At 40.9% G+C, this 20,073-nt stretch overlaps 1 protein-coding gene across 8 annotated transcripts in view; it reads left to right on the forward strand.

The window, feature by feature from the left end:
* Window positions 1-8,937: 8,937 nt before the first annotated feature.
* The window catches only part of SIPA1L1 (signal induced proliferation associated 1 like 1), a gene marked incomplete at its 5' end in the record, with an annotated part of 138,339 nt that continues 127,203 nt past the window's right edge, over window positions 8,938-20,073 (forward strand). For all 8 annotated transcript variants that reach the window (XM_079700216.1, XM_079700217.1, XM_079700221.1 and 5 more), the window contains one exon: window positions 8,938-10,435. In XM_079700216.1, coding sequence (XP_079556342.1) covers window positions 8,938-10,435 — 1,498 coding nt within the window. The remainder of the gene's footprint in view (window positions 10,436-20,073) is intronic.

Consider the following 20,073-nt stretch of genomic DNA (forward strand, 5'->3'; position numbering starts at 1 on the left):
TGGAGGCCTTTTTTCTTTTATAATGTATTTTCTAAATAGGTTTTCTGCCATAAATCCTCTAACTGCTCTCCCAATATTTATTGAGAGAGAGCCCTCCACACAGTGAGCGCTTTGTCAGACACAGTGTGCTTACCTCTCCAAAGGGGAGATGCTCGCCTCCCAGGGTGCTTGTGAGAGGATGCGCAGGGTCAGAGAGTGGGAAGCATGGCAGAGTCCCGCGTTCTCCGAGCTCTGTGGGGAGAGCGTTTATCCTCAGAAATAAGAGTACAGTGAAACAGGCAAATAACCCATCTGCAATCTGTATTTAAGGAAACACTAAGGTAATGTGGAATGATTTTATGTTTAAATTTTTTCCTTTTAAGCTCTTGGTTCTTGGGTGGTATTTTAAAAGCTGCTATATGAAATATGGTTACTGTTGATATCAGTCGTGATTAATAACGTTTAGGATATTAGAGTGTCGTGTAGAAGGAACTTTCTGTTCACCTGTTGTTCTTACTGATGTGGCTTTCTACTCTTTTCCTAAGCCAAAGTTAAATATGCCTCAAAGTGCCCTTTCTTAAATTCTTTTTGGAATATAAATACTCAAATGAGAAAACCATGATGTCTTTTTTTTTTTTTTTTTTTTTTTGTGGTACGCGGGCCTCTCACTGTTGTGGCCTCTCCCGTTGCGGAGCACAGGCTCCGGACGCACAGGCTCAGTGGCCATGGCTCACGGGCCCAGCTGCTCCGCGGCATGTGTGATCCTCCCGGACCGGGGCACGAACCCGCGTCCCCTGCATCAGCAGGCGGACTCTCAACCACTGTTCCACCAGAGAAGCCCCATGATGTCTTTGACAAAGCCAATTGTTCTGTCTTACTGAACCCTCTGGTTTCCTACACTCCTCTTTTCCTCTTCCAGTTAGATTTTAAGAACTTGAGAGTGGAAATGTTCCTTCTTTGCCTCCCCCTCTGATAGTGACTAGCTCAGTGCAAAGCATTGAACAGTGCTCGAATAGCCCACGCTGGCAGCCTGAAAAGCTGTCCTTAGTGATGCAGATTCTCAGCTGTGGTTCATCATGTGTGGATCAAAGGCAATTTTTCATGGCTTGTATAGTTTAAATCTGACTTAATACAGTTCAGACCATCTCTTTCCTTCCTGCCCTCAGAGAAAGTCAATACTACTAGATTCTTCCTTTCCGGGTTAAATATACAGTTTCAGTTCCTTGATCCATCGATACCTCATAGCACTGTTGTAATGCTCTCCAGAGTGTTGGTCTGCAGTCCAAATGGTGACCTTCTTCCAATTTAGCCCGAATCTCTGCAGAAGGAGGGTTGTGAGGACAAAAGGTGAGAAGTACAAGTACATCGGAAAGTAGATGTGTTCCAGGAAAGGGCAGGGAGTGATGATGACTCAGTCTGTGCTTCGTTTAGGCAGCCTCACCTGCCCACGTCACTGCAACCTTGTGAAAGGGTGAAATGGAGACTCTTGGGTGTGGCAATATTAAATATTAAAAAAGCAATATTAAATACGAAGGAATGAGGAAATATAAGCCATTGTGTTAATCATCTGTATGGAGTAATTATTCAAATACTGTAAATACTGCTAATCTTACAATCTTTAGTAATCTATACTTTATGTAGTCCTCTTTGATTCCGTTTTAATAGGGGATTTAGCATAAGATCATCTTATTGGAAGGACCTGATATCTGTTGAATTTTGACTTATTTGGTGATTTGAGTGGTTGGAGGTTTAACATGGTGCAGTCTTTAATAATTAGTATTCAAAATCATACTACATACCCAGATCATATTTTATTTTATTTTTTTAGTGACAGGATGATGTTTCTTTTTCTTCTCCTAAGTTTTTTCTTCTGATTATAAAAGTTATAGTGCTCATTTTAGAAAATAAATAATATAGACAAATACCAAAAAGAAAGAAAAAAAGAAATTATTCATAATCTAACTATGTAACAGCAAGCATTATAAATCCTTTGGTGAGCTTCCTTTGGTTTGTTTATATATCTTTACATAACTTTAAAAAGCATAGCTAAATTTATAATGTATATACAATTTTGTTTGTATCCTGAATTCTTCTGAAACTGGGGCTGTTTGTGCCCAGTTACATTCAATAGGATGCAGTGTATAAAAATGTTGTTGTTTTTTTTTTTTTTAAAGTTAGTCCATGGTCAAATCAGTTAAGAGATATCTTAGTTTAATAGTAAGTGTTGGGTTTTTGTTTTTCTTGTTTTTTTTTTAACTGTAGATTTCATGGAGCCTTAATATACTAACATGTATTATCATGTCGTAACAGAGGTGATAGTGTGTCCCTGCCTTATTTACTTATGGAGCCCTTTCTTATGAATTAATAACTTGGATTTGAAGCACAATTCAGGGAAAGTTGATAAGCCAGCCTTTCCCCCTGTATAGTAGACATTTATTGGTTGTCTCCCCTGACATCCATTTCTCACATGCCCTTCCCCAGGTCCTATTTGGTAATAGGATGATCAGTACTAGATCACAGTTTGCAGGATTGATGAATAACTTTTTAATGGATTTTAAATGAATATTATTATACAAATTAGTATTTTTCAAAACACTCACTACCTTTGTGGATCTAGTCTGCTCTCTTGATATCCTGGGTGCTGACCGTGGAAACTCCATGCTCCTGATGAGTTAGTTGGTGAGCTCTGATTTCTTTTCGTTGAACGTGTTCATTTGCTGCACCTCAAACACTATTTTTCCCCTAATAATCCTGGTTCACTGTTACCTTCTACTTACTACCTTTTACCCTGCTTTTTACCTTTTACCTCCCTACTTCAAGCTCCTCACACCTAGCTCTTTGGCATTATATTAATTGCTTATTGTGTAAATTTTGTCATATTTAAATATAAGTGTTTGGGGCTTCCCTGGTGGCGCAGTGGTTGAGAGTCCGCCTGCTGATGCGGGGGACACGGGTTCGTGCCCCGGTCCGGGAAGATCCCACATGCCGCGGAGCGGCTGGGCCCGTGAGCCATGGCCACTGAGTCTGCGCGTCCGGAGCCTGTGCTCCGCAATGGGAGAGGCCACAACAGTGAGAGGCCCGCATACCGCAAAAAAAAAAAAAAAAATATATATATATATATATATATATATATATATATATATAAGTGTTTGAATTTATTCTATTCTCCTTTACTTTGCCAGCTATGGAATCGTTTCCATACCCATCAGTAATTCTACCATGTATCTTGCTCCATACGTTTTTAATTTTGTCACCCCACTTCTGCCATCAAGCTCATTGCCAAATTTTCATGTTTCCTTCACCCGCAACTATGCAAAGTATCTTCAAGCCTTACTAGGCCTTTGAAATGGAACTTTCTTCGTTGAACGTTTTTAGTTTGGAGGGTGGGTGGGAGGCAAATGTTATTATGTCTTTTGGTCCTCACTCTGTCCAAACAAGCACTTTTAAAAAAAATATATTTATTTATTTAATTTATTTATTTTCCTTTTTTTTTTTTTTTTTTTTGGCTGCGTCAGGTCTTAGTTGCGGCACGTGGGATCTTCGTTGAGGCAGGCAGGATCTTTTCGTTATGGTGCGCGTTCTCTTTGTTGCGGTGCTCAGGTTTCTCTACTTGTTGTGCTTGGGCTTCTCAGTAGTTGTAGTGTGCAGGTTTTCTCTCTCTGGCTGTGGCGTGCAGGCTCCAGAGTGCGTGGGCTTTCTCATTGAGGTGCGCGAGCTCAGTAGTTGTGGTGAGTGGGCTTAGTTGCCTCGCGGCATGTTAGATGTTAGTTCTCCCACCAGGGATCGAACCCACATCCCCTGTGTCGGAAGGCGGATTCTTTACCGCTGGACCACCAGGGACGTCTCCAAACAAGCACATTTTAAATTGCTTTCTTATCTCTAAACTCAAATGTAACTTTATCCTGTTATGTATGTTTTGTATCCATAACTTCTTTTTTCACTTTGGTAAATCCAGGGCAAGTTATCTGAATCTACTTTGTCTCCATCAGTACTGTCTTTTTTAGATAGTGAACATTCGGAGAGCAGGAACTAGATTTCTCAACTCCTCTCTTCCCAATCCTTCCTGCTTTTTGTTGAAGGGATAGAACGGAAATGAAAGAAAGGGGAAAGTCCAGTCTAAAAAGTTATGTGCTGATTCATAAAGCTTAAATTATCCAGGACATTGCACGGAGTCGTTTGTATGTGTTTCAAGGCTAACTTGAAAGAGTGAGACGTCCCTTCTATCTGAGATGTTACTTTTATGTAATGTGAGTGAAATTCAGGAAAGCCAAGAAGGGATGTAAAGAGAATTGTTGGCCTTATTTGGTTATCTTAGCTAATCTAATGTTCAAGCACTGTGGTGTGATATTTCTGTTTTAAAATAAAGTTTCCTGTTACAATCCAAAGCAAGAATATTTATGGGTATTATAAGTCTGTGTATACAACTTCATAAACTATTTACATTGACATTTTCATAAATACTGTTGTTGTATATCTGTGGAATCTCGGGGTATTTGTATAGTTATTCATCATCAAAATTCCTTCTATTTCCTGGAAACATTGAGAGTTGGCCCTGTATTTGAGGCTGTACCAGTTAAGGAATCTAACAACATCCCATTTTGGAATATGGAAGTAATTGATGAGGAATGCTACATCTTTTCAGTAAATGTAACATCGTATTGCAGATTATTTCAAGGCAGGAACTGTAAGTTGTTGTTGGTTTTTTCTTTCCTTCCCACGTCTTCGTGTGTAACCTTTAAACTATTCTTTATGCCCTTGGCACAGAGAAAGTTTCCCATGTCGTTCCTTTCGTTTGGTTCCTTCAATTATTTATTGTTCTCACTTCCTTATCACCCATTTTATTTCTTGGAAAATTTTTATTTTCCCATTTTTTCTGCTTGTTAGTTAATTCATTGTTGAAAATAGATAAAAAGGGAAGATATCAAATAAGCACGTGCATATATTTTATCTGGAGTTTAGGGGAGAGGGTCATGAGAAGAAATTTGGAGGTAACTGCATAGAGATAATATTTAAAGCTGTGGGTACCTATGACATCACCAGACAGTAGTGGCTACCATGCAGGTATCTCCCGAAGCAATTTCATTATTCTGCTTCATTCAGTTGCACAGGCAGCTGATCCAATGAAGGTCAACACCCTGCTGTCCAGAGTTAATATTTTTACTCCAGTGTACCCAGGCCTGCGATCTCATCCTAATGCACTCAGTGCTCAAATGCATCCTAATGCTGATACCCTTTACAGCCCCTTCCAAAACTCTGAAGACTGGTAAGAGAAGTAAGCCAAGCATACCCGCCCTGGAATCACTAGCTTTTGAATGGAGCCCACCAGTGATTCTGAGGAATGAGCCAAAAGAAAGAGGCACCAGAAATTAAGGACAATGTGTTCATCATGGAGACCTAGAGAAGACAGAGTTTCAGGAACGAGGGGGAGAGGTCAAGAATGTAAATGTCTCAGTGAGCCAGGATGACAGGGACTGTTTTTACACCTGTAGCTTCCCTTGGAGGGAGGGACTGTTTCCCCAAATATCCCTAGCACCAAGTGTGTGGTCTGTGTTCAGAAGAGAATGCAGAAAGGCTCAGGGTGATTTAGAGGAGAGGGGGAGGTACTTCTTCTGGAAGAATGGTGTTATCAGAAAATGCTGATAGGTTACCTGGTGATAGACCTTGAGTGATGGAAGGACTTTCATCTACTAGACGTTGAACACATCTTCTCCTTTTCTGATAGTTTCCAGGACCTCACAGAACTAGACTGGTATTGGTATTCTAGGTAAGTGGATCTACCATGGACTCAAATAGTACCTAGAGCTGTAAAATTAAACATATAACAAGGATATTTCTTAAATAGTTTACTCTTTCAACAGATGGAGGTGACATGCTGTAAATTAGTATTGCTCTTCTATTCTGTTGTTTTTTACCATATTTAATGATGCTTAGGCAGGTTTGCTGATAATCAGGAGAATTGCTAATAACTGTCAGCATATGTTTGCTCTTTGCATCAACCCAGAGGAATAGGTTTTAGGTGTTATTGATGTGTCATCATATTACACACATGGATGGCATCTTTATTTTCAACTAGTACTTGAATAAATGCAAAGCATATATGTTTGTATAGATGCTACTTCATGTCTGATGTTTCATATTGTGCCTAAAGGGGTTTGTTGCTATAAATAAGGACGGGAAAGAGGAAGGGAAGAGAAAAGGAGAAAAGGTCCTCGTGACAAGAAAAGAAAATCTGTTATTTAACTTAGCTGTCCATCTTGAACCTCCTCGGCTTTTACAGGTCATTAAACTGTGGGTACTCTCTCCCCTATGTGCCCGTCTATATTTTGAAATTAAAAGGTAACATTGAGTTGTTATTATAATCAAGATGTAATAGGAGTCTTGGCATTTCTTTTCAATTACAAAGAAATACAGTTATATCTGTATAAGATTTTTTAAAACCCATTAAAAAACACAGGAAGCATATGAGATGGTTCTGAAAAGGTGTCCTGTAGTAGTGACGACCAAGAGTGGAGATTTTTCAAGTCAGTGCTACTTACTGTATTTTGGTGCTGGCCTTCAGTTTCCTCCTACAATGGATATAACTTCACATATCCTAAAAAAGACAGTCCTGCAGTGAACTCTATTCTAAGGGAAAGGAAATGGGGAAAGAAAGAGTTTTTACCCCAGTGGGATTGGTACATTGGCCTTTTAGAGAATGTCCGTTCTGGGAATGGTAGGTGATTTATTTGCATTTCTGTGAGCTTGTGAGAAGCATTGCAAACATCTGATTTTCATAAGAATCTATTGAGAATTATTTTGTATGTCAGTGTATTCTTTCTTTGAAAGCTATTTCACTGAAATAAACAGCTTCTTTTTCCCTAGTTTGTTACAAAATAGCTCATAAATTGTGGTTTGGGGTTGTCAATTTTTTTTTTTTTTTTTTTTTGAAATGGGCTAGTGTTTCTTTTGCATCTTGCTTCAGTTGCCCAGTTTCCTTCCATTTTATAAAGAACACTTCTTGAACCTTGGCTGTGGCCACATGGGCTGCCTTCAGATTCAGCAGTTAGCACATTATTCCACTTGAAGGTTTACAGTTCAAAAGGAGCCTGGACAGTTCCCAGATGTAAAGTCAAATCATAGCAATCTGACGATAGAAGTATCTAGAAAGCTCAAAAGCCAGGTTTAATGGGTAGCTGTGCAAAACCATTATCCCTTTCACAAAACATGGTGAAGAGGAGCGAGAGGGAAAACAATTGGCGTTTCTGTGCCGGGCTGGTCTGAGCAGCCCGTGTGAGCCCGGCTGGAGTTCAGCTGGCCCTGCATTCTGCAGGCGGCCGTACGTTTTGAAACACCCCTAAATGTTCCAGCCTTTAAATAGCAGCGAGTCTTCTAAAATGATGCTGCATAGCGCAGGAGAAATTAAAGCGGCTGCCTGGGAGGCAGGAAGCCGACTAGCGAGATGCTTAATTATCGTGGAAGTAAGTGCTTGTTGCCGGGGAGCGGAGCGCAGCGAGCGCGGGTCGGCCTGGATGTCAGCCGTGATTTGTAGACAATGCGGCCCCGGCAGCGCAGTGCTGGTTCAGCAGCATCTTTCCAGACATGCATTTGGCAGGAATTTAAAGGCCACCTCTTGTGTAATTTGTGGAACCTTGGAAAAGGGTGCTCTGCCTTTATTTTCATGACGAACGCAACCATGCAGGATTTTGTGCTCAGAATTTGTGCCTCTCTCCTCCTGATTGACGTGCTCCTGAGGAAGTTGGTTTTCTTCACCTGCCACCTGGAAGGATGTTAGCAGGTCTCTGTCGCCGGCTGGGGGATATGGAAAGGTCTGTCCACAGCAGCATTTGGTTTCTGCTGTCTTCATAAATTAGTGCCAAAGGGTGGGGTGGGTTGCAGTGTGTAAGGAAATGAAGGCATTTTGCTAATGAGCGAAATGTTTCTTGCTTTAAGGGTAGATGGATCTCAGAGCTTGGGAAGAGGTGGTGAAAAATGCTGGATGCATTCTGAAATACTCCTCTTTGGCATAAGTAATAAAGTAGAGGGAAATATAGAAGCGTGCTAATGGGTAGAATGGCTCCGGGAAAACCCTGTTTATTTTCTATTGTATTTGCTCTTGCCAACTCTGTAAAGAAAGCCTTTGTAAAGAAACAAAAAAACAAGTTTGGATTTTGAAATACAGAAGAGGTTAAAAAGTGAGTGTTGTGACATATTCAGTAACATAACTTTTCAATTTTTAGTCTTGTTAAAAAACTGTACGTTGCTCTAATTATCGAACTCTGTTGGTTATGCCTTGAACTTCTGCTCAGCACAGTGGTTCATGATATTCTACATTATTAGAGGTCATTGGAGTCTGTACGTGGTCTTTACTTGGGCTAGGAGCCTTGATATCCTGGAACGAGATCCCTCACCCCCCTTCATAGTGATATGAAACAGTTCAATTAATCTGGAGTGTTAATAGTCTTTTAAAATATAAATAGTTTAAATGATGGATATTATTAAATGCTTTCACTTTCTTCCTTCCTTTCAAGCCTGCTTTACTAAAAAGATGGGTTGTGAACTGTGAGCCACAATCCATTAGTGAGTCTTTTATTTGCATGTGTCTGGTTTTGGCAATTGCATGTTTATTTTTAGATGTATTTATCAAATGCTAATTCCAATTGTCCTTCTCTCTTTTAGAGAAAGCATGGGATTATGGCACTCACAGAGTCCCAGAGATACAAGTTCCATTCAGTTTTTTTCTGAAAGAAAGCCGTCTATCAAAGTGACGCAGAGGAACTCTTGTGGATTCTAACATTGTGAAGGTCTGGATTTTCAGAGGTTTGAAAATGAGGCATTGTTTAACCTTTTAATTGAAAAAGATTAAGATCTCATGCAACTGATGTATTTTCTGGAAGCCATTCTCCAAAAGGGAAGTGCACATTTAAAACTTAGGTATGATGGTCCTTTCTGCAGGAATTTAAGTCTGATTGCTTTTACATCATGACCAGCTTGAAACGGTCTCAGACAGAAAGGCCGGTTGCCACTGAAAGGGCGTCTGTTGTGGGCACAGATGGCACCCCCAAAGTCCACACGGACGACTTCTACATGCGACGCTTCAGGTCCCAAAACGGCAGCTTAGGGTCATCAGTCATGGCTCCTGTAGGTCCCCCCCGAAGTGAAGGTTCTCATCATATAACCTCGACCCCTGGAGTCCCAAAGATGGGGGTTCGGGCAAGGATTGCGGATTGGCCCCCAAGAAAGGAAAATGTAAAAGAATCTAGCCGTTCAAGCCAGGAAATAGAAACCTCAAGTTGCCTTGAGAGCATGTCCTCCAAAAGCAGTCCTGTGAGCCAGGGAAGTTCTGTAAGCCTCAATTCCAGTGACTCAGCCATGTTAAAAAGCATACAGAACACACTGAAAAACAAGACGAGGCCGTCGGAGAGCATGGACTCCAGATTTCTCATGCCTGAAGCCTACCCCAGCTCCCCCAGGAAAGCTCTGCGCCGGATACGGCAGCGCAGCAACAGCGACATCACCATAAGTGAACTTGACGTGGATAGCTTTGATGAATGTATCTCGCCCACCTACAAGACGGGGCCATCACTGCACAGGGAATACGGTAGCACATCTTCAATCGATAAGCAGGGAACGTCCGGAGACAGCTTCTTTGACTTGTTAAAGGGCTACAAAGACGACAAGTCTGATCGAGGTCCCACTCCGACCAAGCTCAGTGACTTTCTCATCACTGGTGGGGGCAAGGGCTCTGGTTTCTCCTTGGATGTCATAGACGGGCCCATCTCACAGAGAGAGAACCTCAGGCTCTTTAAGGAAAGGGAAAAACCACTCAAGCGGCGTTCCAAGTCTGAAACCGGAGACTCGTCCATTTTCCGTAAATTACGCAATACCAAAGGTGAAGAACTTGGGAAATCGTCGGATCTTGAAGATAATCGATCGGAAGACTCCGTCAGGCCCTGGACGTGCCCAAAGTGCTTTGCCCACTACGACGTCCAGAGTATATTATTTGACTTGAACGAGGCGGTTATGAACAGGCACAGTGTAATTAAGAGGAGAAACACCACCACAGGGGCTTCGGCAGCTGCGGTGGCATCCTTGGTCTCGGGGCCTTTGTCCCACTCGGCCAGTTTTAGCTCCCCGATGGGCAGCACAGAGGACCTGAACTCCAAAGGAAGCCTCAGCATGGACCAGGGAGACGATAAAAGCAATGAACTTGTAATGAGCTGTCCGTATTTTCGGAATGAGATCGGTGGAGAAGGGGAAAGGAAAATCAGCCTGTCCAAATCAAATTCTGGTTCCTTTAGTGGATGTGAAAGTGCCTCCTTTGAGTCAACCCTCAGCTCCCATTGTACCAACGCAGGAGTGGCAGTACTTGAAGTGCCCAAGGAAAACTTGGTGTTGCACCTGGATCGAGTGAAAAGATACATTGTGGAACACGTGGATCTCGGCGCGTACTATTACAGGAAGTTCTTCTATCAGAAGGGTGAGTAGAGATCTTTTATTATTTTAATTTTCTTCTGCCATACTTTCTGAAAAAGAGTACTGTCTATTAGGATTTTTAAGCAGCGTGATGTAAGGTTTGCATGAATGCCTTCTCCTGATGGTGAAAGGGTTAAATAGTTATTTGCTGCAGTGTATTTCCTTTTGCATTTTTGAGTTACTTCCTCCTTTTAGATCCATTAAATATCTTGTATTGACTAGCTTATGAAATATTAATTTTTTTAAAACCTTTGATTTAATGGATGAAAGTGTAATCTTTGTGCAGAAGACTTGCTGTTTCACCTTTAGGGATAAATGTCATATAAAGTTAAAAATATTATAAATACAGCTTTTTTTTTTTTTTTTTGCGGTACGCGGGCCTCTCACTGCCGCGGCCTCTCCCGTTGCAGAGCACAGCCTCCGGACGCGCAGGCCCAGCGGCCATGGCTCACGGGCCCAGCCGCTCCGCAGCATGCGGGATCCTCCCGGACCGGGGCACAAACCTGTGTCTGTCTGTGTCGGCAGGCGGACTCCCAACCACTGCGCCACCAGGAAAGCCCCTACAGCTTTTTTTTTAAGGGTTACTAAAGCAATCTTAATGCTGTTTTTCATTTATTTAGCACTTTTACAGTTAGTACGGGACCATTTCTTTTCTGCCTCAATGTTCTCATCAGTGAATGGGAATTATAATACATTCCTATTCATTTCACAGGAATTTTAGTGAGAATTAATTTTGTTATTTGACCAAAGTGTCAGAGCCAGGAATCAAACCTAGGTCTTCTAGATTTGAGTATAAAAGTCACTGGAGTGAGAAGTACTGTTAACATGTTGATGACTTCCTTTTCCATTTTGTATGGGGGAAAATATATACCTATATTGTTGGATTGTACTGTATGTGAACTGTATTTGTATACAGTTTTATCTCATGCTTATAAGAAAACTCTGTGATTCATTGAAAAGTAGTTTAAATGAACTCTTAAGAGTTTTCTAATAGTGTTTTTGAGCAGCATTATTAATTGAAGAATGAGTTTGTCACGCAAACACCCAAGCTAGGAAACAGGATGCTTGCCGAGGAAGGACATACACCTATGGTCCACTAGCTAGCTCAGTAATTTCTGCATTGAGCCCAAGTGAGAGGCCCCCTGTATGCAAGCTACTAGAGCAGTTTTTGTTTTCCCACCTACTGTTTGGGGGTTTTGAGTCCCGCTTAAGTCCTTTTGAGATTTATTCTTCCGAATGAAGTTTCATTTCTAGTACTTCATTCTGGTACTCTAGCTTTATGACAGTGCTCACTTTAAAATAAAATTCATTGTAAGGTTATTACATGGTCAGCCCCATTCGTGAGGGTTTATTGACCAAAAGAATCTTGTCTTGGTGTTCAGTATCCATGTCTCTTAAACATCTATGGCATAGGTCCTGAAACCAATATGATAACGAAAATCCCCAATTCACTTGTAAGCCATCTTTATTTTCTCAGCATAACCTTCTGGAGTTCAGATTTTAGAAATCACTTCTCTCTCATTCTGTCCGTTGGGCTACAGGGTTTCTCGACCTTGCCATCTTGGCATTTGGGGCCAGATAACTCTTTGTTTGGGGGGATGTGTCATACGCGTTGCAGGATATAAGATGTTTAGCAGCGTCCCTGCCCTCTACACCCCAGATGTCAGTAGGTGTCCCCAATTGTGATGACCTAAAAAGTCTCCAGTCATTGCCATATGTCCTCTAGGAAGTAAAATTGCCCCTAGCTGAAAAGCCCTGTTTTGCTGTACCTGGGGAAGTTTTCCACAGGTGTTTGTGAGCTGTCTATAGGTGAGGCCATCTTGCTAAAGAACTGACACTCCAACATGAGAAAGAACATGTTACTTGCAGTCTTTATTTATGTAGTAGTTGGCTCTTTTCCTGTTAGGCAATGTGATCACATTCATGATGAACATTTTGAGTACTTACTGTGCACCAGGAACTTAGCATTTGGTATGACATGCGTTTTCTCATTTCACCCTCTCCATGCCCACTGGGGTATAGGTATTGTTATCGATGGCATTTTCCAGATGAGAAAACTGGGGTGTAAGTGGCTGGTTTTAAGCTGTTAAGCTGTCACGAAGCTAGTAATATTGGAGCCAGGATTTCACCTTTGGGGTGGCTGACCAGAGTCATGTTCTTGACTGCTTTGCCTTGCTCTCTATTATATTAGACTAAAGGGAAGGAGTATATTTTTATCTTTAAACCTGGTAAAATTTTGCTCAGTGTACTTTGTCTTTCAAAAGTAAGGAATAAAAATTTGAACACCTATATTCCAGAGTAATCCAGCTTAGATCATAACACTTCATAAATTTAAGAGCAGTTAATTGAAAGTAGTTTCTAATTTAAGCCATAGAAAATACCCTCTTAGCTAACATAATTGGAACAAGTTAACTGAAAAAAATCATTAAGACAGGGAATCTTTCAGAAATATACATCCTCAAAGTATTTTATTTTCATTAAAATTTATAATAATAACTATATATTTGCTAAACTCTTGTGAGAGGCCGAGGGCGTTTCTTTGACAGTGATTCTACTATTTTGAATTCTACATTGTGTGAATAGTATAAACCATATGAGCAAAAATATAGACACTAGCAAAGCAATCTGAATCTTACAGAATCTGAGGTTTCAGAATTTTTTCTCATTTTTTATAGGTTTCGCCCACATCTAATCCAACAGCTTTCCTTTAGTGATTGCTGTTATGAAGTCTTTCCAAAGCCTTCAGTTTAGTTTTTAATAGAAACAAGATTTATCTCTTGTACTCATATTCCATCAGCTTTCATAATATTTAATTAAATTTCATAATTATAATAACAAGTCAACTGGCATAAACAGGTTTGGGAAGACACAGCCGATTCTTTGTCAGCACGGAGTCCCAACTGGTGGGAGGAGAAAGTGTGTGTGGCACTGCAGATTGCCTGCTAGTGCCATTGGGCATTTATCATTGTGGTTTACAGAGGGGACACAGAGCAGTATTAATACATGAAGCTGGTCCAGTGGAAGGCAAGGCAATATCAGAGAGCACCTGCTGTGTTTTCTTAGGCTATACAACTTAGAATTTTCAAATTAGGCAGGTCATTTGTCACAATATGATAAGATACAGCAAATTATGGCTCTGAATGACATCACTTGAAGCTGAAATTAACATGCCTAAAGTATAACTGTGTATTAAAAAACTTATATAGTATCTAAACCTTTCTTAAATTTTATTTTCTTGAAGGATAGTTTATTTACAATGTTGTATTTAATTTCTGCTGTACAGCAGTGTGATTCAGTTATACATATATATGCATTCTTTTTCATATTCTTTTCCATTATGGTTTATCACAGGATATTGAATATAGTTCCCTGTGCCATACAGTAGGACCCTGTTGTTTATCCATTCTACATACAGTAGTTTGCATCTGCTAATCCCAAACACCCATTCCATTCCTCCCCTATTCCCCTTCCCTCTTGGCAACCACAAGTCTGTTCTCTATGTCTGTGAGTCTCTTTCTGTTTCATAGATAAGTTCATTTGTGTCATATTTTAGATTCCATATATAAATGGTATCTGTACTTTTCATCACAGTATAAAATAGAGTTAGACAAGTAATTCTGTCTTATGATTTTTAATATACAACTTGATTCAGTGAAATTAGTGCACTAACTCATTTTTCCTAATCAGAACCTGGAAGCGAGTCATCTTGTTGAAGGAGTACGTCAGTGTCAGATGTAATTTATCTTCCAGCAACATAGAGTAGCACTACTGACCTGGTTGTTACTACAATCTCCTCATCACCAGATATTTTCCATTCTGCCATTTAATGAATTCCTGACTTCACTGTGGCTAAGTCTCTGGGGGGGAAATATTCACTTTACTGAAGATTATATTGTTGACATTATATGTAAAATTTAATTGTATTAGGCTGATGAAGCTGCCATCACTTTTTAATATTACATTGTTTTTATGAACATCATTATTTTGCAAATTTAGACCTGAGAGGATATTTGCCTCTATCACATAAGTCAAGTCCATTGCTGGAAAGATGCTGGCCCAGTGGAGGAATCCCACTGTTTGCATTTATTGAAATAAGCAACACACCATCAGTGTTCTTTCTGGTCCTTCCTCCTGCCCACTTCTCTTTGCTGTTTTGCCAATGTGTGTGGTGTTTTTATTGAGACTCACCTAGGATTAAATGACAGTAATAATGTAGCTAACATGTATTGTGTTATTACTTTGTGCTTTATGCAGACCTCCTCACATAATGCTCCTAAGACCCCAACGCAGAGTTGTCATTGTGATAAGTCCAAGTGATACAACAACATCCTTCTTAGGCACAAAGTAGGCAGTAGGATAGCATCAGAATTAATCTGGTCATCTCCCTTTGAGTACATATATATTTTGTGTTTAGTTTTTACTTAGATAGTCACCACGATTAAAGTAGCAGTACAGGGCTTTTTTGGTTTTGCACTGAGCGTAAGTGTCTGAGGCACGTCCTCGCTGAGTCCCATTCAGAAGGATGCACTAATGGAAAAGAGAGGAGCCCATGGGTTGCCTTGGCAGTGGTGTTTATTGCTCCATTGATCAAAAGTGTTGATAGGGCTTCCCTGGTGGTGCAGAGGTTGAGAGTCCGCCTGCCGATGGAGGGGACACGGGTTCGTGCCCCGGTCCGGGAAGATCCCAAATGCCGCGGAGCGGCTGGGCCCGTGAGCCATGGCCGCTGAGCCTGCGCGTTCAGAGCCTGTGCTCCGCAGCGGGAGAGGCCACAACAGTGAGAGGCCCGCGTACCGCAAAAAAAAAAAAAAAAAGTGTTGATAGGCTTATCTGATGTCAGACAGAGTGTCACTCTCAAAGTCAAGTTATTGAAGATGCTGTGATAGGAAAGGGCCTCTTCCCCCTGCCCAGTGGCCAGGAGCAGCTGCCATTATCTGTTCTGAAGCTCATCTGCGAATATTTTCCCACTCCTGAAAAGAAGAAACACTAATGCTCTGCACCTGATTATTCTTCTGATAACTTTGAACCACCAGATTTGATTGTTCTTTTCCGGGTCACCTTCCTCCTCCTACACCTCCACCCCGCCCTACCACACCATACATGAGTGTACCCACACACCCACACCCACAAAAGTCAGGTTCAGCAGTCCGCTGGGCTCCAGGATTATCAGTTTGAGGACACAAACAAGTTGGATTTCAGTTGGTCTTGCAATGTCCAATTTTCTGTATTTACCTCTCACCCTCTTCTTATCAGCTGTCTTTAACATTTCTTTAGAATATATGCACTGAACTTCACTTGTACTTGGAGTGACAGACAGCGTTAGTGCTCTGATATATTCTCCAGTTGTGTTATCAGGAGCTATTCTGCTAGTTCAGTTTGTTAAATGAGCATCATTAAGTACCTATCGTAAATTTTAGTGGATTATCGTAGGGTACATATAGAACATCAGAGAACATCGTACAGCTAAACTTACTTGTAAAGCCCTGGCTTATTTTGTTTGTTTAATTCTTCTGTAAGTATAGCAACATTAAGCTTGAGGAAAGTACTATGGGATGCCTTATAGCTCAGAGTCCTTTAAGGATAACTATTCTGTGGTTAGTTTTTTGTGGACAGTCGTATTTCAAGGACGTGGTAAACTCCAGAGTCAGCATGTCTGCTCTCCAGAACCATGTTGTGCTCTTGAACTGAACAGTTTATTTCTGCCAAAACTAATAGGGAAAGATTTTATACATGTATAATAACTTATTGTCTTAATGCCCTTGTCTTTTATTTTTTTCTTGAGAGCATATCAACTGTATTTAATTTGTTCAAAGGTAGCTCTCTAGTTATTTAACCCTTTTCAGGGAGATCTGGGGCACTAGATAACTTCTTGAGAAACTCACCTAGGAGTGTTTTGCTGTTGCCTCTTTACCTGTTCAGGGTTTCTGGTAGCAAGAAGGCCATTCAGTAGGGAGGTTTGCATGTCTGCTCTTTGGAAAACAAGCATCCTCTGCTTTTTTGGCCGTGATCTCTCGAGTCCCATCACTGATCATCTGAACTCTGATCTGTGAGGCGTTTGGGATTTCATATTACCTGAGCCATCTCCGTGCAGAGGTTTGTGAAAGCTGGTTAAAAGGGCCTGTGCCTCAACTGCTCCTCTCTGTTTTGTTTTTAAAATCAAGCTAGACCAGCCCAAGGCCACATTTGCTCAAACACTTGACTTTACTCAAAGTCATCTTGTAAAGATCCAGTCATATAGAGACAGAATGTGCTTTTGCAATAAAACTGATGATGGAGACATTGGCCATTTAGTCATCCTTCAGCCCTTAAGGAAGTTCCACGTGAGCTATTTACTTTAGAATTTGATGCCAGGAATTGTTTCCTGGTAGCTACCAAATGCCTGCCTTTCTAATGACAGGTGTGTTTTATTTGTTTGATTGATTGATTGACTATTATTTATTTATCTATCTATCTATCCATCCATTTATTTATTTATTTATTTATACTGTATCTCCTGTTTTACCTCAACTCCCAGAAGCAAACTTGATGCTCCAGTTGTATAACCTTCATTAATAACACATTTGTTTCCACTTTTGTCATTTATTTTCCAATTTCTGTTTCATTAGCACAACTTACATATTTCCTTTATAAAGAATGACCTCAAAAACTTCTTTTTAGAAAAGGTAATTAGTACACATTTATATCCAAATAAAAGACCTCTGTTCCCAGGCTGTGTCTTCAGTTCTAGCTACATTTCTCACTCTCCATTACCTGCTTGCACCTGGTTGGTTATCTAGTTGGCACCTCGAACCCTGGGACACAAATTTTGACTTCATTCTTCTCCCTGAACAAGCCTCCCACATCCTTCCCCTCGTGCTGTAAATGCCACCATTATTATCAGTCACTTGGATTTGAAACACCAAAGCCTCTTTGTTGCCTCACTTCATTGTTCTCAACCTCCAATCAGTTGGGAAGGCCTCTTGAGTCTGCCTTCGAATTGCTCCTAACTTCTGTTCTCTGTGTCCCAATCCCAGTTCTGTCACTTCAAGCCTGCGTTACCTCTTGCCCCAATTCTTGGCCATTGTCTTAGTCTCTCCGTCTCTAGTCCGTCCTACTCAAAATGCAACTTCTTGTCTTTGCCAAATACAGTCTAATCACATAGCAATTTACATTTTACATGATTGCATTTATGATTTAATCATGTAACAAATACATTATCGGTCAAGTCCTCTGAGAAGCAGGGGTTGAAACAGTATAGGCGTGCAAGTGGTTTGTTAGGGACCTGGGGGTAATGCCTATGAAAGAAGAGGGCAGAGGAAGCAGAATTTAGCAGGGAAGGCCTTCAGTCCACAGTGCAGGTCTGACACCATGAAAGTAAAAGGGAAAAGAAGCAAAAGTGGGCAGGGGGAGCCTCAGCCTCCCGTGCACATCTGACAAAGTCTCAGCCAATGCCATGGAACGAAAAAGAGCATTAGAGAAGTCATTTGTTGGGCAGTAACAGCCAGGACCTGTCACCCCTGGCATGCTCAGTTCTGGGGCTGCCCAAGAAGAGTGTGGCTGGGCTGGAAAACTGTAGAAGATACAAAGATGCTACAGCCAGAGACTTTCAGCTAATTGCATTTCTTGTGGCTGAATGGGTTGTGAGCCCTTTCTGGCTGAATGGGTTGTGAGCCCTTTCTGGAAGGGGAGATGTTAAGTGTTGCGCCTCTGTGGCTGCCACAGGTGCATGAGTGCCTTCATCATGCTCGGCATGATTTTGGACACTTGGAGTGAGAAGTAAAACGGAGCACCTTCATGAGCTTACATTCTGGTGGAGGGAAACAGACAGTAAACAAATCAAACAAAAGTGTATACATGCTTACTGTGAAAATTAATAATTAAGAGTTGGAGAAAGTAATCCCTCTCCTAATTCTAATAGTTTGATTTGTAATCTTCTCTATCTTTTCTTTTTTTCTTTTTTTTTTAATTGAAGTATAGTTCATTTACAATGTTGTGTTAGTTTCAGGTGTACAGCAAAATGATTCAGTTATACATACATATAGAAAGATTGATACTTTTTCAGATTCTTTTCCATTATCGGTTACTACAAGATATTGAGTATAGTTCCCTGTGCTCTACAGTAGGTACTTGTTGTTTACCTATTTATATATAGCAGTTTTTATACGTTTCTAAATCTTTTCTTACTCAAAAATTTATTATCCAATTTACTATTGAGTGCCCTTCATATTTTTAAGTAGTTTTAAAAATTAACACCTGCACATTCATACATTTATTTGTTCATGACATAATGTTTATTAAACATCCACTCTGTGCCAGCTACAGTGCTCAGAGGAAGAACAAAAGCAAATAATTTTTTTTCTAATTTCTTTCCCTTAAGTGATCTGTATCTTCTGAGTTGTATTTTCTGTTTGTCTTTCATGCTGTTGGTTTTCCTTAGTTGTCCAGTAATCTTTGCCACATTTATGAACAAAGGCCAAGGAGGATTGGTGTAAGTGGCAGGCTTCCCCTGCAGCGCTGTGGGTCTTTTTCCCTAGCTGGCCTCACATTACATGGGGGAAGTGAGGTCTAGCACTGGAAAAGTAGTGAGACCCCCAACAGGGGGGAGTGTGTAGACTGAGAGGGTAGTGAACCCGGTGCAGATAGAAACCCACATGGGCGCCGGAGTTGGGAGGGCTTTATTGTGCTCCCCTCCTGCCTTTCCTCCCGCCCGTGCATCAGAGTAGGTTGTTCTCCCTGTGTCTCCTGGGATTCTGAGTAACCTGCTCCTTCCCAAAGGTGTGAGTGCCTTCCCACCACTGTTCCAAGTCACCCTATGCCCTGGTTTCTGACCAGGGCTCTCTATGGCGCCCTGGTTCATAACCAGTCTAAGCACTCCTTGAAGGCAAGGACCACAGATTAGGCAGGCTCAGCAAACGTTTCACAACTGAATGAATGTTTGGTCCTGATGCAAAGTATAAAATTTATTGCGTTGAGGAGCCAGTATATCTTATATTTATAGCATCAGGTAGAGGCAGGGAGGGCCCACTGTGTCCATGACCTTGTGTTATACTCTGGACACCAAATAATATGTTACAGTTCCTTTTCCTCTCTTTTCAGGAAATGAGACCACAGATAAGTCTGTGTGTGGTCATGGTGGTTTTGTGGAAATTAACCAAGACCACCAGTCGATCCCCATAGACCCAAAACACAATTATGGAGACTGATTTTTACTATTGTAAACCTTCTTAGACACAAATGATGGATGCTAAAGTCAGTGGATGACAGTTTGAGGAGAAACAGGAGAAGAAGCAGGATTTACATAATCTCAAAGTATCTCCCCAAAGATACTTGTAAACCACGAGGAGAAAAATAGTAACTTTTCAGGGAAGAAACCTGTCACGTGCCACCTTAATGGAATGAATCAGGTCTCTGTTATGAACTCCATGAAATGATGCACTGAGGTTACATCGTTTCTGTGGTTCTCTTGCGCAAAATGCATAACGTTAGTCCAAGCATGTGAAACCACCAGACAAACCCAAATTGAGCGATAAATACTGTTCAAAGGTGTCACGGTCATGAAAGACTGTTACAGACTGAGGAACTGTAACAGACTGCAGGAGACTAAGGAGAAATAATAACAATTAAGTACAACATGGGATAATGAATGAGATTTCAGAACGAAAAAGG

Source organism: Hyperoodon ampullatus (genome assembly GCF_949752795.1).
Source record: "Hyperoodon ampullatus genome assembly, chromosome: 3".
NCBI lineage: Eukaryota > Metazoa > Chordata > Mammalia > Artiodactyla > Ziphiidae > Hyperoodon > Hyperoodon ampullatus.